We start from the raw sequence: 25,736 nt of genomic DNA, 5'->3' as shown, positions 1-25,736 counted from the left end.
GGTGACAGCCCGGGCCCAGCCGGGGAGCGGCTCCGCCCCCCGCGCCGCTCCCGCCAGCCCACGGCGGCCGCGTTCCTCCCCGCGGGGAGCGGAAGAGGCGCGGCCAAGACGGTGGCGGCCTCCGCGCGGCGGGATGGCGGCGGCGCCGCGTTCCGGGGGGTGGCGGCCCGAGGCCGTCCTGCTACGGCTGCTGGCGGTGCTGCTGCTGGCGGGCGCGGCGGGCGCCGGGCAGCGTTCCAAGTGGCGGCTCCCAGTGCTTATGGTGAGTGCGGGGAGGGAGGGAGGCCGGCCGGCCGGCCGGCCGGGGCTGTGGCGGCGGTCGGAGCGTACGTGTGCGTGGCGGGGGTGGGAGGCCGCTGCCGCTCTGCTCGTCCTCTTTGCTGGCGGAGGGAGAGGGGAGAGAACGCCGCGGGAGGGCGTCCCTGCTCGGGCCGCGCCTGTGTGGAGCCTCACCGCACCCGGGGCTGGTAGGAGGGCGCGGGGCCGCGGCCCGCCTCCCGCCCCGCTGCCGGGGCCCTCTGCCAGGCTTGAGCCCCTTTCGGCAGGTCGGCGGTGGCGACAGAGGAGAGAAGGCTTTTGCGGGACACGGTCTCGATGGGCGGCGGAGGGAGCGTGGTCCCTGTGGGGTCCGTGGGGAGGGAGGACGGCTTCCCCGGCTGGGGCCCGGCCTCGGTGGGGCCTGTGCGGGGAGAGGGCGCGCCGCGGGCCCCCTCACCCGCTGCGGCTGGGCTGGCGGCCCCCACCGTCGGGCTGCCCTGTGGCCCGGCGTCGGGAAAGCTGGGCCCCTGAAACAGTGAACCGAGAGAGACGCGGGGCCCTGGGAAGGTGAGGGCATTTCCAGCGCTTCTGTTATACCGCGCGTGTTTGAAGTTGCGTGGAGGAAAGCTGTTTTGCGTCACGTTAAACCTGCCTTTGCCAGGCTGTGGAAGGGGGTAATGCACACTTCCTCTTGAGCTGCAGGAACAAAATGAAAGGATCACGGTGAACACTCCTGTTGATTCTTAGAACAAATTTTTTTTTTTTTTTGTTGGATAGTTCAGACCTTCTCATCAGCAAGAAAATGCCAATCATTTCAACAAATGTCGATGAAGTTGATTCAGTTTTGCAGAACAAAAAGCCCCAAGCGTCTCAAGCCATCTTTAAGAGTAGGTTGAAGGGGTGGTGAAGCATGACTGGAAAATCCAGTAAGGCTGGCTCCTGATTTGGCATTCACTTTCTTTGCTGTGTAGACTTAAAACTCAGAGAGGAAGATGGTGTTTACTTAAGCTTGGTGACCTTAAGCCTACTAATATCTTTTCCTTTTTTTGTGCCTTTGCAGGGGAAAAAGTTTAACTTTGGGAAGATTCTCTTCAGCAACACCACCATTTTCCTGAGATGTAAGTGATTACGAGAGAGTAACCTGTTCTCTCTGCTGTTTGACATCCCCCCTACTTTAACATTTGGGACTCAAAACACCATCAAGTGTTTAACTTCACCGGTTGCAGTGACAGCTAATCTAGTACTGGATGAAAGCCATAGCTCTGATATTGTTGGGTGTGTTAACAGGCTTGCAGCTTCCCAATTGTGATCTGTTTAGGCTGTAGCAGAAATGAATTGTTCTGTTCAGGCCATCTGTGGAGAGGGCAAGATGGGCAATGTGAGCACCACTTCATTTCAGATAGCAGGTAATCAGGTGTGGGATGTGCTGAGCCCTACTGTGAGGTGTGCTTTCCCCATTTAAGATATGCTAAATTCCTCCAGCTGGGAGATTTGGTGCTGAGTGGGACAGTGGCTATTTGTATTGCAGGGTGACTGATGCCAGTGTGCAAGCAGCAGTGCTTTTTGAGGCCCTGTTCCCGTTTAGCTGGGTGCTTCTGGGAGTGGTAAGGGGACGTCATTGCACACTGTGGCAGAGCTCTCCTGAGACCTGTTTTCTCCTCCTGATCACTGTGTGAGTGTGCTACAGAGCAAACATGTCTGCAGCCTTCCCGTTTGTTCTTTCTGTTTATCGCTCTTTGCTGATCTGGCCAGGGCTATGGGTTATGTAGGTTACTGCTCAGAGGAGAATTTCTGTAAAATATCCTCTTATCTGTGAACATGAGGACAGCATTTAGATAGCAGTGGGGTGACGTAGGTGACTTGTGGAAGTACCTAGCTGATTTAGAAAGGCTTGAAATCTTTTCCGTGCATTTTGAGCACTTTAAGGGGTTGTTTGCACCAGTTCTTACCATCGAAGGGGGAAGCTGTTTGACCTCCAGCTGCTAATTGGGCGGTTATCCAGGTACAGTGCCTGTGAATGGCCTTGTGCACTTGTGTCAAATGAGGAAATAAAAGTCCCTTTAGAGACAATGAGTGGGATCTGTACCTTTGTCACATCAAGACTTAGTTTCTGCTGTGACTGTGCTCTTTTTTTTAACTGAGAAAATTAAGCTATCATGAGGATTGGCTGATGCTTCTTGATGAAATTGCATATTGCTGTGCTCTATTATGTTTAGTACTTACCTTATTGGTTTACAGGTTTAATTTTGGGTACCTGCCCTTCTTGGGACAGTTTTTTGAAAGGGAGTTAGTTAAAGTGCCTCCATTAATTCCACATGAATCTGAAATAGGAGGCTAGTATTAGAGTGTTTATTAGTGAAAGTCCATCGTGTCGGGGTTAAGGTTTTTCCACTTGTCAAATGTAGCTCAAATGCTGAGTTTTGTGTCTTGCAGCAAGACAATTGCAAGTGTGCAGCTGCAGGATCAAAATGTAGAAATCTGATGCTTGGGGAAAAGGAGGAGGGGTCTGAAAGGGCATTTGGAGCTTTGGTAGGTGTTAGGCTTTCTTGTCTAAAGTTTAATGGAAATAGTGTGCTCATACTAACGTGGCATCTAAGATGTGGGTCCCTGCAGTGAAGTGTGTTGTAAGTCTAATCATGAGCTGTACAGCTGAAATAACCAAGAGAGAAGGAAGGAACTAAGGCATGGAGAAAATAAAGTATGTTTTTTACAAGACAGGTTTGTGGCAGATCTGGCAGTAAGAATTCAATTCCCTAGCTTGTGATGTGACTTCAATGACACTCTGCTGTCAGCCTTAAAACAGGTGTCAAGCCTTAAAATTCTTTAGTGAAGACACCTGTTTTACATACCAGTGTGATTAAAAGATTTACATGAATTTAGATAATCACTGAAAGAGGAAGGAGGAAAGGCTAGGAACTTAATTTCAGTTTCTCAGCCTAGGTGATACTTAAATCGCATCTGATACTGGGAAGCTTCAACTTTACATACTGTTTCTTATCTGCCAGTGTCCATGTGGAAACTGGCCTCTCTTCTTTTGTTTGCTGTCTGTTGCCTCTTCCATCCGTTCTGTGATGTTTGTGTGGACAATATGTCCCTTCTTGCCAAACATGATTCCTCATGGGTTGTTCATGTTTTTGGTGAGCACCTGCATCTCCTCCTCTACCTCCTCTTCCTTTTTCTTTCCCCTTCTTGGTTTTTGGGTTTTTTTTTTTTGTGTGTGTGTGTGCTGTATTGGTGTCTGATGCTTTCTGCTTCTGACTGGGAAGACTGCCACTGGTATTTACTATTGTCAATAATGAATTTATTTTTATCCACGACTTTTCTTAAGTGCTATTCTAGAAGGCATCTGGTTTCCTGTCTAGGATCATGCTAGAAAGCCTGCTCTCTGTAAATGAGTACAAAGACTGCATTTGAGTTGAATGTTGCTGGTATTGTTTGAAGGCTAAGGAACTTAGATTTCCATGTTGCTGAATTCAATAAATGCCATGGGTGCCTTTTCTGTCTTTTAGAGTACTTCCTTTTCAAGGTTTCTGTAGCTCTGATGGTTGCAGATATTGGCGGATTGTTCTAGCGAAGACCTGTTTTACCTTTAGTTGGTGTTACAGCTGAACATAGCATTTCAATAATTTTAGTTATTTTTAATAGGTAAAAAGGTATTTAAAAGGTTTTTTTGAATCCCTCCTATTTTTTGGTAGCACTCTTTTGAGATGTTCCTCATTTGATCAATTTTGTCAGAAGACTCTTTGTCTTCTAAGAATTTGCCACCTACCCATGTCACTGCCGTGCTTCTTTTGCATCTTAATTTCTTTGTTGTGTCCTCTAACATCTAGGGCTACGTGGAGAATGTATGCTTTGTTTTCATGCTTACCGGAAGGTGTCATAAGGAAACTTTTATTTTTCAGTGACTGCATTCCAATCTTTTGTGGGTTTTTTAAATCTTTGGTATTACAGACTCAGTTGTTGAGTTTTCAGCTCTACATGTACTTGCTTTAGTAGTCATGTGGTTTAAACTGGGATTAGTCAGTTAAGACTCCATGGCAGGGTCTTTTTTTCTAATTGCATTTTTTACCTGCAGTGGTCAATACGGAAACATTCATTAAAAGCTTTGTACATGTAACAAATTTGTGGGTGTCTAGTCTGAGATGAATGTCGCCTGGGGACTTCTTAGGCACTAGAAATATGCTGTCAACTCGAAAGAGTTTTGCTGTCTGTTGACTGGCAAAACCCAAACATAATATTGTTTATATAACCATAAAGAGCCATAAATGGCTCTTCCAAGACTCTGAATAATTACTGCTCATTTTGTTTATCGGTGAAGCTTACCTTCTTAATGTCAAATTCTCTTCATCAGGCTTTAGTTTCAGAATGAGATTTGAAACACAAAAATCACACAATCTTTCCTGAGTTGGGAGGAAGGGGAAGTCTTGTGTTTCATTTTTCGTGCATGTTGTTCTCTAATAAATCAAAGTAGAAGGTTGTGTTACTGCTGTTTTAGGTAGCATTACAGCTTTGCAGAGTGAGCTAATGTATAGATGGCTTGTTTGTCTTTTGGGAGTGGAGCGGTAGATGTTGACTTGCAAAAATCTTACCTTTTTATTTATTTTCTTGGTGATGGTATTGGTATATTTAAATTATCTGTGCAAATTGCCCTTAGTATTAACCTGTTCCTAGCTCTCTCTTCCGGCTATGTCCCCCATGTATCTTGGAAAGGGAACTCCTTTTGTGTATTGTAATCACTGGGAGTCACTGCTGTTCTGTTTGGTATTTGCAGTTGCTGAAACATCCCTGATTGTCTTGAGAACAAGAAGTTTCCAAATGATCTTCAGCTCTTTAATAGAATTGTGTAATGTTATAGTGGAATTCTGTTTTCCACATGCTTCTTTCTTTCACTGAACAGTAATGGATTAGTTGAGGAAAATGTTTTTCTATTGCTTTGCTTTCAGCTTCATGTTTGAAATAAATTTATGATAGTTTGGCACAGAATGGGAGGAAAAGTGTGTCAGGTAGAAGGTGTGTTACATGCTTTTATCTGTTTTTTTTAGTTGAAGGGGATGAAAAAGCTTGTGAGCCCTCCCAGAGTTACAATGTTACTTGGTACTTAAGATATTCTGACTGCTACAATGAAGTCTTCAACTTTGGGGTAAGAACTGTGTGGAAAAGCATGGGTTGTGATTTTTACGGATAAGCAGATAGGTGGGTGAGGGCATTGGAGATGTCTTGCGTGCATCCTTCTTGCTCTTTGGGCCTAAAAGATGCACTCCTCCATTGGAAGATAACAAATTTCTGGATCATTGGGAATGGAATGGAAAGGAGTTGATCCACAGCTTGCTGAAATTACTGACTTTTCTGGGTTTTGGGTAAGGTGGAAGTGTTTGTCAGAATTCTAAACCCACAAGCTTAAATAAGTGCATTGAATCTAAACTGAAGTGTGTGAGTTTATGGTAGATGAAAATATTATTTACAACAATGCTTAATGACAGAAAATAGAAAAAAAATAATATTTTCATGTTTAGTCTAAATTGTGTTCTTTATGGATGCACATTGCAGGTATTAGCAATTTATACAAAATGTATAGTGTTTCTATCAAATGTGGTAGAACACAACTGTGGCTTATACTGTAACACCTTTTCCATGTTTACTTAAAATATGAGTTATGACAGTTGTAACTACTAACCTAACACAGTACTGAGGTCTTTAATTTTTCATATAATGATGTAGAGTTCGTTTGTGTAGACTAAAGATTATGCTGGCTGCTGCACCTCCACTTCTGGAATACTAGGATTTATTTATTTATTAGTATTGATTCTTACTCAAAGTCTGTAGGGGTTTGGGTTTTTTTTTTGGCCCCCATTTTTTGGCCATTTTTATAGTCTTTTGTGGTCTTGATGGCCTTTATCCTATTAAATTCTGTTCAAGAGTGTGTGCAGAGGGAAGTTATGGTGCTCTCCAGGTCTTGCAGCTGCCTAATGAGATAAACCATTTGATATATTGGATGCTAACCGAAGTTCTATTCTATGTTTGGCAGGATGAACAGGCAGAGTACTATTTTGGGGCTACATCTGAAGAGCATCCGGGTTGGTCAGGATACTATGCCACGGCTTCTCTCCTCTTTCCAAATTGCTCCGAGCTCTTCAGGCCTCAGGTATGGGTAGAAACTTCACAGTTTGCTCTGTTCTCTCATACAATATACAGAGAAGGTGGTAGTTCCTGTTAGATGTGGTAGCATCCTATGTCAGTATCGCTGTAGGTTGGAAGGTACTTGTTTTTATCTGTTTATGACAAGCCAACTGCCATCGTGATTTCTTGACTTAGCTTTACTTCTGGCTTGCTATTCAACATCTGGCCCACCATGGAGGAAAAAAAACCCAAACCACTGTAAAATGCAGTGCTTCTTTTTGTTTGTGGTTCTGTATTCTGAATTCGTTTCACTTACAGAAGGCTACTGCTAGTTGAGTGTTGAGTAGAAGTGTGAATCTCTGTCAGCTGAGTGAAGCTCCCACTAAATTTGGGTCAATAAAGGACTGGCACTTTCTGCTCAGATAATGTTAATTTATAATAATGGAAATGAAAGACTGTTGAGAAATGGGTTACTTAAGCACTGATAGCAGGTTAAAAATGAAAAATAAGTAGTGCTAAAATGTGTTTGAAGCAAATTAAATTAGGAAGAGAGAAGACAATGCAAAACAGCATATGAAAGTAAAGTGTGAACATAGGCTCTATAGTAGCTGTATATCACCAGGTGAAGCTGTGCAATCATACTAATGACAATATCAATATAACCTGCTGTCTTTCTTTAATGGTATACTTACTTAAGTCAAGACAAATTGTGCAGTGTTGCATCTGTATGCAGCCATTCCTCATTTAGACAAAGGGTTGTGGATAGAGAAATGTCTTGTAACTATCGAACCTAGTGTTGGCGGGGGTGCATGGGGGGTGGGGAGTGGGGGGTGTTGTTTGTTTGGGTTTTTTTGTTTGTTTGTTTGTTTTTGTTTTTTTTTTTTTAAGAAAAAAGACATGCCTAAAGCTGACTTGAAAAGGGTTTTTAATAATCTGTTTGCATGTCTCTAATTCCTTTGATATGCAAAGATGGCGTGAAAGGTTTTTTAAAAAAATAATCTGTATGCTGCCTAATTTTCATGTTTAATAATATGACAAGTGTCAGTTCTACTTTTACTTGGTTTTATAGAAGAGATCTTATGGGTTTAGCTGTGTAATGTGAACTTGGGCATCTTAACTGAATGTTCAGGTTGGTAAAACTGGGGTTTTAAAAGACTTTAAGTGACTTTTCCTGCAATTCGTTTGAAAAGTCTGCTGAAATTTTAACAAAAGATATTCCTTTCAGATACTAATTTCTGAAGTTTAACTGAAATTTCTGCTTTTGATTGTTCAGCTTTTTTTTTTCTTGTGGTGTGGCAGTTTCAGTAGACTTCAAGTCACCATGGTTTGGGACAGTTGGCAAAATCTGGATCTCTAATATGTACCCACTTGTATTAATTTGAGTATTCAAGACTCCATCTACAAATGGACAGTTGTTTGATTTAGAAAAATGAAAGCTCTTTAGTACAGCTGTTCAGAGAATCCTTCCTTATAATCAAGTTTACTGGAAGCTGTTCTGGTAATGTTATGTTGTTAAAAAGTGCCTATAAATGCTGTACCTTTCTTATATCTTGCAGATTTTCTATAAAGAATTTGTTCATCCCGAGCCTCTGTCACCTGAGAAGCAAGAGGTAATTTTTTTCCTTCTAATGAGCGAGTGTAGGCATGGGAGAGATAGTTATGGCATATCGATTTATCCATTTTTCTGTGTTTCTTTAAGGGCTTAAAAGATAAGAAGGAGAGTGGAGGAAATCATACAATGGTGGCAGATAAAACTGTATGTATATTGAATTTAAACATGGCTTGGAATTCAGCAGTCTTAATTTTTTTTTTTTTTAATTTATATTTCTTTGTATAAGAAATTACTGGTAGCATTTACAGGAATGGTGCAATTCTCTGGTTTTTTGACACCTGGATTTTTTTTTTAGCTTGAAACTAGGTAGCACTGTGTGGAAAACCAGAAAACACAGTAACAGAAACAGAGTAACCGCTGCTTCTGTATGTGAAATATAGAACTCATACCATTCAAACTGATGGTATAAATTAAAAAATAAATTTATTTTTTCGTAGTACTTTAAAGTAATCATTGATATGATCTGTTTTAAGTGGTGGCTAATACTTAGAGATTACATTTGGTTTCATCTTTAACTAGTCAGTCTTTTAAAAAGTTGTACCGAACAAGTTGAGTGATTACTTTTTGATTTTCAAATCTGTTAGTATTTTTATTATATATTAAGTTCAAGCCCTAACCAGGAACGATTGTCAAAACTTCAAATTGAATGTCCTGGATGCCAACAAAGAAAATACATTTAACTGCCTTTGTACTTACAGGGCCATCTACCTTAAAGCTAAAGCTGTGTGTGCAGTTGTGAAATAAGGAATAAATGCAGCAAGAGATGGAGATATTTTAAAGGCAAAATTGATGTATAAAAATATATATCCATTTTCTTTTAAGTTTACTGTGTTTTTAACTAAGTCTTTTAATTTCAGTCAATTTGTAATTTTTTTTTTTGATACATAAAATTCTATTGGCTTTAGATCTTGTAGTCAGAAGGTTTCTTAAGAGAAATGCATGTTCTTAATACTGAAATTCTCTTGGAGAGACAGTTATAAAAAAAGGTCTATGTGGTAGTTCTGCGGTAGAATACGTGTAGAAAGTCTTAGTTTTAACCTTAAAACTCTTGCTAAATATTGCAGTTTCTGAGATGGCTAGAACTTCTTCAGTCATGGAATTAACAGTTTTGTATGCTGGAACTCAAAAGAAATCTCTGATTTGTTTTATGGTGCAAATATTTATCTGGGCAAGCTTCCTCTGTTAGTTCATTGGCAGGATTTGAGTCTTATAGGTATGAGAGCTGTTCCAGGGGCAGTGGTAGTTTCCACAGGAAATGATTACTATGGAAATTTTTTACTTCTCAGCTACCTTTTCTGCCTTGCACTGTAAAATTCAGCCTTTACCAGGGAGCTGAGTTATATGTAGCCATGCTGTTGCCAAACGATTGATTTCAGGAGGAAAGAAGTATCTCAGTGATGGTCCTAACTTTTCTAGACTGAAAACAAGGAATAGGAGGCTTTGCTGAATTGTTTGTAGTTTTTGCCGTACCTTTGAGATGGCTCTTGCAGTAAGCCAGTATTAAATTTGCAAATAAGCCCTGATCACCTCCCAGGTCTTTGAGGATTCTTCTGGATTCTAACAACTAAATTTTAAGTATTATGTCTAATAAATAGCATTCAAATTTACATATCAAATATTTATTAACAAGTTTAGGCCTGGGAAGAAATAAACTTTGTTTTCATATGGAAGATACTACCCATGCATGGTGAGTCTATTTCTGTCTTTTTCGTGTCTTCGTGACTATGCACTGTCTACATGTAGACATTTTATTTTCAGGCAATGAATGCTGTTATCAAAACTTGGCGAGATGGGCCATATATATTTATTGTGCAAATTGGAATTACAACTGCAAAGGATTCTACTACCAAAGTTAAAAGAACGGAGAAAACACCACCTTCCCCTGATCAAAACAAGCCCTTTACAAGTAAGATAGCTGTTTATACAGTAAGCTAAAAATACAGTGCCATTTTTTATGTATACCACTCTTGAGTATATCCTGAGGTACTTTTAATATATACTGTATGGTTCAATTTCATAAGACCCTATCTTTCACTTCACATAGATGTTAAGTATTACCTACTACAACTCTTTCTTATCATAAGAAAATAGGTGGTTGGTAGTGTCTTCAAGATCCTAAGGCTGTTGGTCTGTCAGTTTAATGATGGAAGTGAAGAATCCCAAGCAGTTCAATTGTGAGGCTTGGTGCTGTGTTTCAAAAATGTCCAGACTGATGCAGTGATTTATTTATATTAATAAGCTCAAGTCGTATAGAATACAATGATCATAATTGTCACCTTGAAATTATATATAGTATATCTAATGGTGCATTGATAGCCTATCCAAACCTCAGAGAAGTTTGAAAATCGCCTTACAAAGTTAACTTATGTGTGTTTTTTAACTTTCCTGTTACACATGAATCTCCAGCACAAATTACTTTAAATACTGCCATGAGTTACTTGGTAATGGAACATGTAATTTTAATTGCATGCTTTTAGCTGAGTGTGTTATGAGTCTCAACTTTCTTTGATTAAAGTGCAAGTTAGATTTAAAAGCTATGTGAAGATTTAGAATTCCTTTACGCTTGAGTAAAAATCAGTTAAGTTTTATCCTGGCTTCCTCCTTTTGGTTCTTGTTCAATTTGGTTATTGGATTGTCTTTTGACAGTGACAGTAGAACTGAAGGGGCCATATGAGTATCTCTCACTTGCAGACTATCCTCTGATGATTGTAAGTAAAACAGCTTTTCTTTGATGTATAAAGTAGTCAGTTGACTTGAATCTCAAATATTCTCCTTCCATACTTTAGGAAACAGCCAGTGTCTCAGAAAAAATAATTTAGCAGAGGGGTTTTTTTAGTTTGGGGGTTTTTTTTTTGGTACTAAATACAGGGTAAAGAAAACAGACATAGATTTCAGGTGTTTGCATATGCTGCTAATCTTGTCCGTCTCTGGATTGTTTGACTTGATGCCTGTCAATTTGTAGTTCCGGAAGTTAACGGTATCGTTAGCTCTAAACTGAGCAGTTCTGCTGACAGTTTTTCTCCTTAGCTCATGTCTTAGAAAATTTGCTATTCTATGCTTTTGTTTACATCTACCCTTTCATTTGTCACTGCTTTCTTTGTTCTTTTACAGCTTAATCTTCCTTCCTCCACCAGCTGTCTTCCACCCCATGAGGAGGTCTTTAATACTGCCTAACAGTGAAAGCATAATTGAACTACAAAGAGCTAATCCCCTTTTTATTCAAAGGAGTTGTTGACTTGGTTGCTAGTTGCCTCTGTGGAGGAGGCTAAGAAAACAAAAGAACTTAAGTATTTATGTAGTATAGACTGACTTTAGCTGGGGATCAATAACAAGTACAAGTAAGGTCTCTAGCCTGACTGTATTGGCAAGAGTAGCCTGTAAATAGGAAAGTCTCATGGTGTTTCTGAAACATATGTTTTACTTCCTGCATAAGTAAAAAGCCTCCAGCAGCTCTGTTGACATGTAATTCACTAGTGTGAATGTCCTCGTGTGGCAGGTCCAGAAAAAGGTCTCTGTCTAAATGTTTCTGTAATGGAGCATCTGAATGTGAGCTAGCATGCCTAGGTCCTTACCATTTGAACTGCATGGATTAGTCAGATGTGAAAATCTGTAAGGATCAGTAGGCTGTTCTACTAAGCAAGGTATTTTCAGTTTCTGAAGGCTTCAATGGATTGTGCAGCTAACTTCAATGCGTGCTTGGTTTAAAAAAATCTACCTTCTGTAAGAGGAGACTGCTTGATTATTACTGTCCTATACTTTGGCTAAGTACTTCCTGGTATTCATTTAATATCTTACTCTCTCCTTCTTATGCCTCTTAATCTCAGTGTCCTTTTTGAAAACTTAATGTGCTCTGGTATGGTGCTGTCATTTAGAAAGTTCAGCACTGAGTAGCACTGTCAAGCTTATTGTTTACTGTAGGAGACATGTACCCTGAAAGTTCTGAAGCAAGTAACACTGGACTGGGGGGGGGGGAAATATCGCAGAATGATAATGTTTAAATGAGAATCTGGGTTTCTTTTTCAATTCCAGATTTTTGGCTGACCTAAAGCTTGGTCAAAACGTGAGGTTTCTGGAAATTAACTTTTGAGAGAAGTTGTCAAATTATTTGAACAGAGGGATTACAACCATCAGTTGCTTACCTCTGTTCTGTGGAATGGTGTGTAAAGGTGACTTGTAAGCTTATTTGCAGAGTACTGTAAATATATGATGAAGTTGGTAATAGAAGAATATGTGAGAAGGGGCAGCGTTTCTAGTACTTGATGATTTGCCTGAGCTCTTGAGTTTTTGAAAGCTAGTAGCACTTGGTATCTTCCTTAAAAAAAATTGCATGTGAATAAATTGGCAGATTGCTCTTCAGGAGAGTAATTGCTCAGAAATTCAATTACTCTGATTCCCTTTATCGGCAGTGAGAAATTAGACTGTTACTGTAAAAGAATCCAGAGAAGACAAATGAAAAAATGCTTGTTTCTAGTCACTTTTGTATATAAAAACTTCAAAAGTTGCTATACGCAGGGAGAAGATAGAATGGAATGGAAACAAGAAATTGTTTTTCTGGGTCTAAGGTTCCTATTTCTTGCTTCTTTTTGTGTGATAGTTTTTCATGGTGATGTGTATTGTGTACGTATTCTTCGGGGTTCTATGGCTTGCGTGGTCAGCCTGTTACTGGCGGGATCTCCTGAGGATCCAGTTCTGGATTGGTGCTGTTATCTTCCTGGGAATGCTCGAGAAAGCAGTTTTCTATGCAGAGTTCCAGAATATCCGCTACACAGGGGAATCTGGTAGGTAGCAATTGCAGCTTGCAGTTTAACTGATGGGGCATAGCACTGATGGCTTATGCTAAATTGGGGTGACAGATGCACATTAAGTATATCATTACTTGAGGATTGTTTTAAAACAAAGAACAGGGAACCAGAGTTTCTGCATTTTTTCAATATATTGTAAATATGATCTGTGTTCTTCTAAAGCTAAAATGCTGTTGCTTTCTCTGACTCCTCAGTGTAGTGTCTTAGGGATGTAAAATGGTAGATTCTGGAGAGAATTTACTGTAGTGCTGCCTTGAAGTTTAAAATAGGACTTCTAAGTGTATCTTGTAATTAATTTCTGACAATTGGTATTGGCCTTGGAAAGAGACTTTGAAACTCCTTGTTTAACATGGCAGCATTGCAGATGACTTTTGGTATTCAGCCCATAGCCTGATAATCCGTCTTAAGGGATTCTCTCCACATAAAACTTTGGGAGACTGGTTTTGAGTTTTTAGGATGGATGCACACAAATAAAACTTCAAATAAAACCTCATTATGACTCTGTTAATTGGCCACATCCATTGTACAGAAGGTTTTATTGGTTGACTCGCTTGGAAGATCATCCAGGCTGATCTTATGGATAAACATTTTATGGATCATTTACTCTCCACTTCCTATGAATGCAAGATTTTTCAGTAGCTTTTTTTATGCTAAGTGACCTATAATTTCGAAAGCTTACTCCAGATGTAGGTAATAAAAAGATGATACACTTTAATAGCCTACTTTCTGAAAATAATTATGTCTGCTCTCATACTACAATTGCATGCAGTAGTTAATAAAACAAATTTTATTTTAATAACCCAGCTTCCTCCTCTTTGCTTTTGGTAGTTCAAGGAGCAGTAATACTGGCAGAACTGCTTTCTGCTGTGAAGCGGTCATTGGCTCGAACTCTGGTCATCATAGTCAGCCTGGGATATGGGATAGTCAAGTGAGTAATTCTGTTACAGGTTTGCGGTGGTCTATTAAAAGGCTTTTCACTGTTGGTTTCTAATAACTTAGGGCAGTATTCATCTCCCTGTACTTCGCTACTTAAAAGGTAGGAGCTTTAGTTAAGTGCTGTAAAGGTCTAGACTTCACTAGTCAACAGAGACATACAGTTCCGTATGGTAATTACTCTTCTCCCACCCCTTTTCTTGTACCACTGTTGGGTAAGTTTCTGAGTCACTGTTGAGATACTCCACAGACTGGAATGGGAGCTTTATATGCCTGCCTTCTGGGCAAGGAGGAGCTTCTAGAAATGGGGAAGGTCAAGAATCACTGACAGGAGAGGGGAGCTTTAGGAGGCTTTTGCTGCCAAGATTGCTGCTCACCTATCTGTCCCCAGCTGTATTCAGTGGTAAAACATGCTGTGTGGTAGTGGAAGCTTCTAGCAAGTGTGGGTGTGCTGGGGGAACTAGTGAAGAAGAGGTGGGCTGAGACTTGAAATGGTCGTAAAAAGCTAAACAGGTTAACTAGGAAACAGGACTGTTACCAATCTCTTCCTTAGTCATATCATACCGTAAGACCAAATGAATAGTAAGCTTCGAGCACCATAATAAAATTCTTTCTGGATCTAGAAGTGGCTTGTAACAAGGACCTTTTATTCACATGCTTCATGCCTTACATTAGACTCAAGTTGACATGATTTCCCTTTTTTTTTTTTCCTCCCCCCCCCCCCACTTAATCTAAATTTCACTTTTTCCTACAGGCCTCGCCTTGGAGTTACTCTTCACAAAGTAGTTATGGCTGGAGCCCTTTATCTATTATTTTCTGGCATGGAAGGTGTTCTTAGAGTCACAGGGGTCAGTAATAACTACTTGAATTTTCCCATATGCTACAGATGCTACTGGCTTTATTTACTTATATGCTAAGGGAGAATCCCAGGGCTATGCTGAAAGAAGGGAGCAGAGACAATGAAGTGGTTAAACTCTAAGACTGGATATGTGTTATTGACAAGTATTTTAAGCTTGATGTCTTATCTATCAGGATGTAATTCTGTGTATTTTGAAATAATTCTAGTAGTTTTCTGATTAGTCAGGTGGTGTGGTTTAACCCCAGCTGGCAACTAAGCACTGCGCAGCTGCTCATTCACCTCCCTTACAGTGGGATGGGGGAGAGAATCAGAAGGGTGAAAGTGAGAAAACTCGTGGGCTGAGATAAAGACAGTTTAATAGGTAAAGCAAAAGCTGTGTATGCAAGCAAAGCAAGACAAGGAATTAATTTACCACTTCCCATCAGTAGACAGGTGTTCAGCCATCTCCAGGAAAGCAGGGTTCCATCACGTGTTAACAGTTACTTGGGAAGACAAATGCCATCACTCTGAACGTCCCCCCCCTTCCTCCTTCTTCCCCCAGCTTTATATGCTGAGCATGACATCATATGGTCTGGAATATTCCTTTGGTCAGTTGGAGTCAGCTGTCCCACCTGTGTCCCCTCCAAACTTCTTGTGCCTCCCCAGCATACTCACTGGTGGAGTGGTGTGAGAAGCAGAAAAGACCTTGACTCTGTGTAAGCACTGCTCAGCAGTAACAAAAACATCTTGGCATTATCAACACTGTTTTCAGAACAAATCCAAAACATAGCCCCATACTAGCTGCTATGAAGAAAATTGATTCTATCCCAGCCAAAACCAGCATATCAGGTTTCAGACACTATATTCTGCCTGGACCCTTTTGTCTAGTACTTCAGATTAGGCAGGGCTAGTTGCAGACGGAAATATACAGCTTGGGTCACCTGGCCATGAGTCAACCCACCCTCCCCCAGAAAACCTAACCAAAACAAAAAAACCCAAAACCCAATTTTGGAGGCTGTACCTGGGGAAGTGCATGTGAGTGGTGCTGCTACTTGCTTCATTAAGAAGTGCATCTCGGGATATAGATTTCTGTTGTTCTGTTTTTGGTATTTTGGGATGAGGTATTTAACATGACATATATTTGGTACTTTTTCAGTTTTTCTATGACACTGTGGCTCTGATAGCAAACTTGGCCCTGTCCATGATTGATGCCTGTATTATTTTGTGGATATCCTTTTATAAACTGCAGAATGTTACGAACTTATTCATAGCTTACTGTTTCTGACTTACACTTAAAAGGAGTAAAAGGTGATTTGCTGGTTTCAGTTGGGACTTTGATAGTTTTTGATGTACGTGCAAAGGCAATTTTTGCCACTTTCATTCAAACACATGGTTGACAGTAGAGCGTTCAGTTTGTCCATGGATAGTGCAAAAGATTTAATTACTACATCTCTAACAAGCTGATTGCTAGTTTTCTGTAATGGAGGTGGCCAGAGCATGTAGTTGCAGTAATCGCCTCAGGAGAGGCTCCTTTTAACAGTGCTAGATTGACTTAATTTGGAAAACTTATTTCTCACCTTGCTGGTGGAGAACTGAGAGCTGACAATGTGGTATTGTCAGTTCCCCTCTGTGCATTGGGCTAAACTTTTGATTCAAACCCTCTGCTTCTGTAGTAAAACTCAGAAGCATTGTGGTGGAGTATTTGCAGTTTTTCATAAAATAGCCTGACCCTCCTCACTTCTTCTGTACCTTGTTTCCTTTTCAGTTTGTTCTTACTGGCTCTCTCTTTGTCTCCAGGCCCAGAATGATCTTGCCTCCTTGGCTTTTATTCCCCTGGCTTTCCTAGATACTGCCCTGTGCTGGTGGATATCCTTCACTATTTTACTTGGTGGGGTGTGTTGTTCTTCAAATTTGGTTTTTTTGGGAATCTTTTTGGCTGAACTGTGGGGTTTTTTTGTTTGTTTGTTTGTTTTTTTGGGTTTTTTTGGTATTTTTAGTCAGCTTCAAGTGTATGTTCTTTCTACTCCTGGTAAAGTTAATAGAACCTCTGTAATTGAGTGTTCAGGTAAGCTTCTGCTACAGCCAATGCAAGGAAAACTAGGTAACCAGTAGACACCTGTGTTAGAGCAGCTCCTGAACATAGACTAGTTAAGTCTGTCTTACCAGTCCCTGATTGTTGAAGAATGAAATTAACTTGTTCTAGTGTAGCACTGTAATGGTACTGTAGTAGTAGCCTTTGGAGAACAGACTTAGTTTATGTTTTGGGGAGAAGGTTGCTTCGCAACATCAAACCTAAAATTCTTTCTGTAAAATTCGAACTCGTCTTGAAGTAGGTGACAAAATGGGGCAGTGTTGACTTTTTGGTGTCTTGACATATTACATCCAAACAACTGTAATCTTGTGTGACTTTAGCAACTGCTGTCAAATGCTGAACTCAAAGCCATGTATAGCAAAATCCCTAAAAAGTGTTTTTAGTGAAAGTCAATCACAAAACTATGTGAATACCTTGCTGCCCAGCCATGACAACCCCAATTCTCTCCTACTGTGATGTCTCTCCTAAGCACTTGTTTTGTCACTATGGAAATAAAATTGCAGACAAAAGGGTGAAGGTATTTGTATGCCCTAATTGGTTTTTAACTCCCTTCTGGTTCAGGCTTGGTTTTCCATTTATCAGAAGTACATCTGCCACTTTTCTGGAGGAATGGGTCATAGTCCAAAATAGATGCTTGGATACCATCTTTGTGTGACAAGAGTTCTGGTCTAACTTTTTGGAGGGCTAAGTGTCTGGGTGGGAGAGCTGTTGATCATAAGATCTGTGTCCAGCTTGTCCCTTCAGAGGCTTTCCTTGACTTGCTGTACATATTCATCAGCTTAACTCAAACAATGAAACTGCTGAAACTTCGAAGGAATGTTGTGAAACTCTCTTTGTATCGGCACTTCACCAACACACTCATCTTGGCAGTAGCAGGTAAGCAGAAAACTATGTTAATCAAATAAGAGCACTTGCCATTTCCATATATGGCTTGATTTGATCACTAAAGGAGATTTTTGAGTTTGGTGACCTTTCTGTAAATACAATCAAAGTAATTGGTATTTCTTACACTTGACCCATTTCTCATAGTGGGTCTATACCAAGTATTATGTTGATACTTCAGAGGCAGTGGATTATTAGTCCTGATGTTAATAAGATCAGTAGTTCTATGTAGCTCCTCTAACAGAGCACTTTCATCCCTCTTAAAGCTGCTGGGGCAAAAGATTATTATCCTATGCTGTTAACTTCACAGAGATAGTTTTTGCCAAAATCACAGTATCACTGTGCACTATGGGATTTTTAAAATGTCTGAAGACCTGATAGCTGAAGACCAGAGTGATTCTTGGAAAAACAGTATTCTTAGTATTGTGACATATTGCCCTGTGTATTCTGGAAGAATACAGAGTCAGATTCTCTTCCCATTTGTAGTAGTGGGGAACGGAACTTCAAGAATAAATCTGTTGGTACTTCCAGGTGCTCAGCTCCTCATCTGTTTGGAAATGCTATCCATACAATGAGCAGAAAACTTCTAAGGACTGTGCTTTTTTTATTTAAACAAACAAGTGCATTCCTTTTTAATCAACAGGTCTGATTAAATTCCTTTCAGCGTCTGGTTCTTAGTCATCATAGAACACCTTAGTGGAGGGAAGTCTGATCTTGTAAAACTGTGGTGAGAGCATAGTTTGAGCATTGGAACTCTTGTGGGTCAAGATCTGAATGCTTAGGCATTCAGGGAGATCAGATGGTTCATTTATTTCAAGGTAGGCTTTATTTGTCAACTGGTAATGAAACCATGGTTTGGAGACTAGATGAAAATAATGTAAGAATAGGGATGAGGAGTTGGCTAAATACTTCATACTTGATTTATGCCTTGTGTCTCTGAAGAACCAAGAGCAAAAAATACTGGTCTGTGCCTAAATTACTGTATAAGGTCAGTGGAGTAAATCAATCTCTTGTTTTCCAAAACTAATAAATTGCATTCCAAAAATTCACTATTTAGGTCTTTGCCCTTTGTTTAGGAAACACAGTCCTGTTAGTAGTACATTTGGATTAGCGTATTTTGTAGTAATAAGCAGCTTGTTTGTTTTAATATTGCAGCATCTATTGTATTTATCATCTGGACGACCATGAAGTTCAGGCTGGTGGACTGTCAGTCGGTAAGTTTGTATTGAATGCTTTCTGCAATTGCTGCCTCTTGATAAGTTTACATTTGGCAGTGTAAGAGGTGAGATTGGGCATTCTGAACAGATTTTTCTGTGGATTATGTCTAGAGTAATGTACCACATGCTAAAATTCTCACTGTTGTGGGTAATGAGCCTCTTTGTCAGATACCTATAGTTCACCCTTGGAAAGAGCTGAGGACATGGAGTCTCTTTCTTCGCAACTTTTTCTATTTGTGCTGCTGTTTTCCTTGACAGGACTGGCAGGAGCTATGGGTGGATGATGCCATCTGGCGTTTATTGTTTTCAATGATCCTTTTTGTCATCATGATTCTGTGGAGACCATCTGCTAACAACCAAAGGTTCAGCTTTTCTTACCACTTTCTAAAAATATTGGGTTTTGGGAATGCTTGTTTATCCAAAGAAGTACTGGTGGGTGATTTTAGTTGCTGTATACTGATCCATAAGGATACTAAGCAGTGTCTGTAGGGGCTTGAGGAAAAGTTAAGTGTAGAAAGTCACATAGATAAAATTCAGTCTGTTCCTGGTGATGAACTTATTTAAAAAGAAGTGACTTAAACTTTTGATTAGGTAGTTTAGCATAGGTCTTAAAAACAATGAACTACACAGAATAATCAAGTCATGTGAATGTTGGGGTAATGAATCTGTTGGGTGGCAAGAGATAATAATCTAAGGTAGCTTTCATTCTTTCCCTCCTAAAGGTTTGCTTTCTCACCACTGTCTGAAGAGGAGGAGGATGATGAGCAGAAAGAGCCAATGTTAAAGGAAAGCTTTGGTAAGAGAAGAGTTTTTTTCCACCTAATTTCAGTGTTGAATAGGCACTTCTGTGGAGGGAGGTCTCTTGTTTTCTGGCAAAAAGTTAATTGCTGTAAAAGCAGAGTCAGTGCCTCCCTGTTGCCATTGATTTATGCAGTTGTAGAGGAAACATGGGCTTTATGTTTAGTGTTTCCATTGCCTGTTTAATTCTGGGGTTTTCAGATGGCACTGAACACACTGCTACTGTTGTGGTTGCTTTACCATGTCCACTGGACTTTGTTTTAATAAATATGTCAAGTGATAGGTTTGGATCTAGTTATGATGACAAGGATCTCTTGGATATTGTTGCTAGGCAGTGGTTTAGTTTGCAGTTCTCTTTTTTAAAATCCAGTTTAAGGATTTTCATTTATTATCTGGTCTCTGAACTCTGCAGTCTTCTTCATTTTTCCATATTAGGGCGTAGTACAGGAAGGTCCAGTGTAAAGACATGGATGAATATGTTTACATATTCATGAAATTATGTACGAATGAAAGAGTCCTGCTCTATGACACTAGGGTGCATCTTTCTCTCCACTCACCCCCCTGCTACTATAAAATCCTCTCTTCTTCTGCCTGCCATCTCCCTACTATGTCTATTGTAATACTACTGTTCATAAATTGTGTAAAAGGTAGGGTGACATACCCACTGCTGCTGTCTGTCCACAAATCAGTTCTGCTGGGATATATCAGTGCTGTTTGACTTGTTCAGGAGCTGAGGAGGAGTGTGTAATCCCTTAGGTGCATTTGCCAACTCAGCTATGTCTGGCTGTCTGCCAGGCTAGGAGATGCATGTTGCCTCTCAGCTTTTAGGTCAATCAAGCAGCTTGTCAGCAGTCAGTAGGTAAAATAAATTTTGGGAGTTGTGTATGTCTCAAAGTGGTTGAGGTTGGAAGGGACCTCTGGAGGTCATCCTGTCCAAATCCCCTGCTCAAGCAGGGTCACTAGAACAGGTTGCCCAGGACTGTGTCCAGATGGCTTTTGAGTATCTCCAAGGATGGAGATTCCACTGCCTCCCCGGCCAACTATGTCTTTGAGTTCTATGCTGCTTATGTATGGCTTAAATAAAAAGCAATAAATTGATATTTCCTAGGTAAAATTGCAAAATTGAAGAAAAACAAAGTATTCCACCTGTCAGGAAAAATACTACAAGCCTTTCAAAGGGAGAACATTGTCTTAATGATTAACTTGTCTGTCTTATTCTGTCTCTTTGGATTTGATGAAATATTCTGAATGAATAGCCAACACTTTCACTTACAGTCTATGAACAATTAGAGTTCTGTTATCCCAATCTTTTTTCCTTCTTTTGTTTTCAGAGGGAATGAAAATGAGAAGTACAAAGCAAGAACCAAATGGGAACGTGAAAGCAAACAAAGCTGTAAGTATGCCCTCCCTACTTTGAAGGATATAGATCCGTCTACTCTTGTTTGGTTGCCCCCCAGTAGTAGCTCACAAATAGGCAAAGTGTTCAGCCTATAAATGTGAGTTTCCTGCTTTGCTTCAGAGTGGGAGTGAGTCAAAGTGTATGTTCACAGTACTTATGAAAAGAAGTAAATACAGTGTTTTCATCTAATTTCCTGTAAGTGCAATGGAAGCTTTAGAATTCAGTCTGTTCTTCAGGAATGTCTGCACAATCCAGTATAGATAAACTGTATAATACTATATTCTGATAATGAATAATACATTATTTTAACAAGTTTGTCAGGCTGAGAGGGAGGTTGAGCCATATTTTAAATAAATTAATTGCCTTCTAATTTTGAGATTTGTGATTCATTATTTGAATGGGGTGCTGTGTATGTACATACCTAAAATAAGTTGGGTGGAACATTTTTAACGTAACTGCGTTTTTTCCACATGGCTTATAAGCAGAGGTAGTTTCACGTTCAGCCAGGAGGTAGAAAATATGTCTCAGAATCTTTTAATGGAATTCATGAATAAATTTAAAAGGAAAGAACCTGTAGGAATTAATTATAATAGCAGTAATATTTTTGTCGTTAACGTTGTTTTTCTCAAAGGTTGCTTGCAACTGTATGCTACTTATCTGAGGATAATGTGAAAGTCAAGCTTTTCTATTTTGGGGATGTGGGAGATCAGAAAGGGTCAGTTCTCCAACTTTAGAACAAGTGTTCTTGTGTTGTGAATTAGAGAATGTTCATCAGATAGAAATGAGAAATCCTGACAATGCAGTTTAACTCGCCTTTGCAAAATCTAGCTTGTGCTTTTTGTAATAATTTTTCATCTATAACATCTTCTAAAGATGATGTTCTTTTGTGGGAGACTAAACTAGATTGTGTAAATAACCAAAGTGTCCGGAGGGCCTGCTTTTCCTAGTCACCATTAGACTATCACAGAGTTGACGGTAAGTTATAGGTAGGGTTTTTTTCTTTTTTTCTTGGAATATGTTTCCTGTAATCCAGATATCAAGTTGAAGATGGGTTTTTTGTTTGGGGTTTTTTTGTGTTTTTTTTGTTTTTTCAACTGACATTATAAATATATTGGTTTTTGTCAAATAGGCTGAGAAGAAAAAGGCTTGCATGTGACAGCATTTTGGGAAAACTGACTTTTTGTCTTCCATTTAATTTCTGTACCTGTAGCAGGAGGATGACCTGAAGTGGGTAGAGGAGAATGTTCCTTCATCGGTGACAGATGTGTGAGTATTTTTATAGTTACAGTAAAAGCAGGTTCCTTGGACACAGGAACACAAATACATTAGAATGTATTATAACTTGCATGCTGCGCTTACATGAGCAGATGCTGAGTTCAGCCTGGAGTTGGCCTCCAACTTCTTAGAATGCTTCCACTTGGCTTTATGCAGTCTGTCAGACTTACAGTTCAGGCCACTTGAACACATGCTGACTTAAGGAACACCATTGTGAACTCTGAAAACACAGACTGATTTGTTTGCACTTCATGAAAGTTAAAACTAACTAAATAAATCCAGAAAACAAAGAACAAACAAATGCTCTCTTTCTGTTTAGAGCTCTGAAAAGTCCTTTGAGTATCTTGCTGAATGTAAACCACTGAATAGTGTCATTTAGTTCTCAACTTTATTTGGAATGTCTTCTGAGTCATTTTTATGCTTCTGGCAATATAGTCATCTATGTAGGCAGTCCATATCTATTCCGCTTTTAATAACTGTTACATCCTAAAAATGTCAGTGCCCGTGTCTAAATTTTTCATAGCAAAACAGAAGTTCACAGATTAATTATGTTCACAAATCTGAACAGGTAATTTTGGCAGAGGCTCTGGATTTAAGTACAAAACTCTGCTTGAAGTTAATTAAAGACAAGAAATCAAGTGAAGCTTCAAGGGGATGAAAAAGTGCATTTTCTCAATTGAATTTGTTTTTCCCAGTTCTACTACTTACTTTTTGAAGAATGGTAGAGATTCCTTAAGAAAACAAGGACTAGACTGGTATAAGTTAGGAAGGGGCACTTTGAGGTAGTCTGCTGCAGGGTTTTCTGTTCTTGAAAGTATGATCAGGGATGTGAAAAGATGAGATCCCAATAGATGGGAGGTCTATTGTAGCTGAAAAGGTATGGTGTCAGTGTACTTGTTTGACTTCTGGGATGTGTTTTTACAATGTGGTCCAATATTGTAAATGTCTTCGGTGTAGGTCAGCAGCGTTCCTGTATGAATGATGCGGCTTATTTCATGGCAACTTGGAAATTGTTCAGTTGGTAATGAGAAGCCTAGAAAAAAAAGAATTTTAAAACTGAAGGTCATTGAGGATACTCCTTGGGCTCTTCCTCTTTTGTGTGTCTTTCTCTAATTTCTGTCTGTTTAATTGAAAGGTCTGTCTTCATTACTGCTCTCCTGAGCCCTAAAAAGCTTAAGGTGCAACATAAGGCTGAAAGTGGTTGTCAATATGCTGCTCTCAGTAGGTGCTCTAATTCTCTTAACTATTATTTTTTTTTTCCCCCACTGTAGTGCTCTTCCAGCTCTTCTGGATTCAGATGAGGTCAGTAAACAAATCTTCAGTTCAAATTAGTCTTCTGACATGCCAAAGGAGTCATGACTCAGCTGTTAAGGACTTGGCTTATTAGAACTGGAGTCTCTGATCTTGCCAGTGCAGCAGTAAAATAATACAGGGCGGGGAAGGATAGTGGGGACAACCATGGTACAACTTCTTAGAATACAAATGTGTATTCTAAATGTGTATTCTAAAAGAAGCAGTATATCTGCTGTGTAAGTTGGGCTCCTGACTTAAAATGCATACGAGTGTGCATTTGTTGCAAATGTGCAAAGCGTACCACCTTATTTCTGAATAATGTAAACCTATTGGGGGAAATGACAACATTGGGTATTTTATTTTGCAGGAAAGAATGATTACACACTTTGAAAGGTCCAAAATGGAATGAAGGAGTAGCTTTTTTGCTCTTGGAAGTGGAGACACCTCTTAAAGTTGCTTGGTGGAGCAAGTGCATCCTGCTGATTTGTTTCTTGATCTCAGCCTTGGAAGTTTGATGCTTTATTGTCATGAGGGCATCTTGCTGTGGAAGTTCACAAGGACATTATAAACCTTTTGGAAATTTGAATTTACAAAGTTTCTGCAAGTTTGGATTTTTAAGCAATTTAAATGTGTACTATTCCAGCACCTTCTGTAACTTTTCAAATATTTAATCTGTGAAACTAAAATTCCTAATGTCTGCTTGAGGATTTTATATTTCAATGTTACAAATGACACTTAGAGGTGAACTGCCTGTACCTTTTTGGGGGGAGGGTGGGGACAGATAGAAATAAGCAGTGAAGAAACAACAGACCCATTTTCTGGTAGATAATGGCTTACTGCTGTTGTATGTCATGTGTCCAACATGAATGAAAGGTTTTTAGAGAGAAGCTCCTGTTAATGAAGAAAATGAAGATGCCAGAAAGGAAATATTTGGAAAAGTTACAGTGATATGAGTTTTTAACAAAATCAAGTGCAATTTTATTCATAACACTGTGTAAGAAAGATTTTTCTATTTTAAACGCCATTGACCTATAGGTAACAGCTGCATCGAGCTAACACTTGCTGTTGTGGCACATCTCATTGCCGGCAATGTGGTGGATGCCTGGAAAAATGATTTGCCCCTACCTTCCATGTGTTGCATGATTTAATTTAAAAACAAAAAACCAAAAAACAAACCAAATGTCACCAAACCCACTCCTGCAGTGCTCCACAAGTGCTTGACTACTCATGTTAAGCAGATATTAACTAGACATTTCAGCAGAACTCTTCTCCCTGCACATGTAACATCTCCCACCATGAAGTTGGCACTCTTCTATGAGAAGATAGCATTGCTTTTCACAGGGTGCAAGCACTGCTTACCTTACTTGAAAGAGGCTTTAATGGGAGTCCATGGTGCTGGGATAGTTCTGTTCCCAGTGTCTGTTTAGAACTGCCTCCCATGTAAGTGATTTGATGATGAGCTTTCCTGTCCCAATTGGTCCCTGTGGCCAAGAGGTACTCAGAGATCACTGTGTTTCAAAGTTGAAGACTTCTGTCTATATAATTGCTTTTTGTTTCTCCTTTTCAAATGAAAAAGAGCTTTTGGAACAGTGTTCTGTTTTTATTCTATGCTTGGCTGTAGAGGCTTCACTTGCAATAACTTACACATGGAAACCCATTGTGGACTGTATGACAAAAGCTCTAATTTGGGTTTATAACCTTTACAACTGATAATTACCAGGCAAGCAGCAGCACAGCTGGACTTCTAGGGAGCTGATGTGGTGGCTGCTGCTGGAATGGCATAGGGAGTCAGCTTTTCTGGTTCTTCACTCATAGCTATGTCAGCAGAAGTGAACATGTGCCTGTACTTCATTCATTCCACTGTAAGGTCTGGTAGCTTAGCTCTAGTTCATCTGTAGCAGCAATTTATGCTGAAACATGGCACTTTACAGTAGAGTAGCTGAGGCACAAGTGCATAGTATCTTCTGCTAGCTGTGCCGTGGGAGCAGCAAACCCTCAGTGGATGGGTAGAGAAAAAAAGCTGTGGCTATGACACCTCAGTCTGCTTCTGCAAGAGTTGCTGGAGCTCTTCTGCCATCCCCTTTAGGCCACACATAGAATCTTTAATTAGGAAACACTTCTAATTTGCTATGCTTAATTGATAGAGATGAAAAAAATGTTACCTCTATGTCCTTTTGGGGAGAGGAAATTTTGTGAAATAAAGCTACATGAAACTCGCTA

General features: G+C 39.8%; 1 protein-coding gene across 2 annotated transcripts; it reads left to right on the top strand.

Moving 5' to 3' along the window:
- Window positions 1-88: 88 nt before the first annotated feature.
- TMEM87A (transmembrane protein 87A) lies at window positions 89-25,736 on the top strand. Of its 2 annotated transcripts, none has more exons than XM_052782195.1 (20): window positions 89-262; window positions 1,319-1,376; window positions 5,301-5,398; window positions 6,284-6,400; window positions 7,932-7,985; window positions 8,075-8,131; window positions 9,746-9,893; window positions 10,634-10,695; window positions 12,582-12,765; window positions 13,618-13,717; window positions 14,477-14,570; window positions 16,358-16,430; window positions 17,424-17,528; window positions 18,690-18,748; window positions 19,010-19,113; window positions 19,474-19,547; window positions 20,881-20,942; window positions 22,159-22,214; window positions 23,495-23,525; window positions 23,884-25,736. In XM_052782195.1, exons 1-20 carry the CDS (start codon window positions 134-136, stop codon window positions 23,923-23,925), a joined length of 1,707 nt encoding a protein of 568 aa, XP_052638155.1. In that variant the 5' UTR covers window positions 89-133; the 3' UTR covers window positions 23,926-25,736. The 2 variants fall into 2 exon arrangements, with proteins under 2 accessions (XP_052638155.1, XP_052638154.1); XM_052782194.1 differs by lacking the exon at window positions 16,358-16,430 and adding an exon at window positions 15,717-15,792.

Source organism: Harpia harpyja, chromosome 3 (genome assembly GCF_026419915.1).
Source record: "Harpia harpyja isolate bHarHar1 chromosome 3, bHarHar1 primary haplotype, whole genome shotgun sequence".
Lineage (NCBI taxonomy): Eukaryota > Metazoa > Chordata > Aves > Accipitriformes > Accipitridae > Harpia > Harpia harpyja.
Note: the sequence above shows the minus strand (reverse complement) of the source record. Positions and strands in the feature narration are given on the sequence as shown.

Excerpts from the sequence above, each read along its gene's own strand:
- TMEM87A (XM_052782194.1), top strand. The coding sequence starts at position 134 with ATGGCGGCGGCGCCGCGTTCCGGGGGGTGGCGGCCCGAGGCCGTCCTG. Across the intron at positions 6,401-7,931 it reads CCGAGCTCTTCAGGCCTCAG|ATTTTCTATAAAGAATTTGT; the intron begins GTATGGGTAGAA and ends TATATCTTGCAG. Across the intron at positions 22,215-23,494 it reads CCTTCATCGGTGACAGATGT|TGCTCTTCCAGCTCTTCTGG; the intron begins GTGAGTATTTTT and ends CCCCCACTGTAG.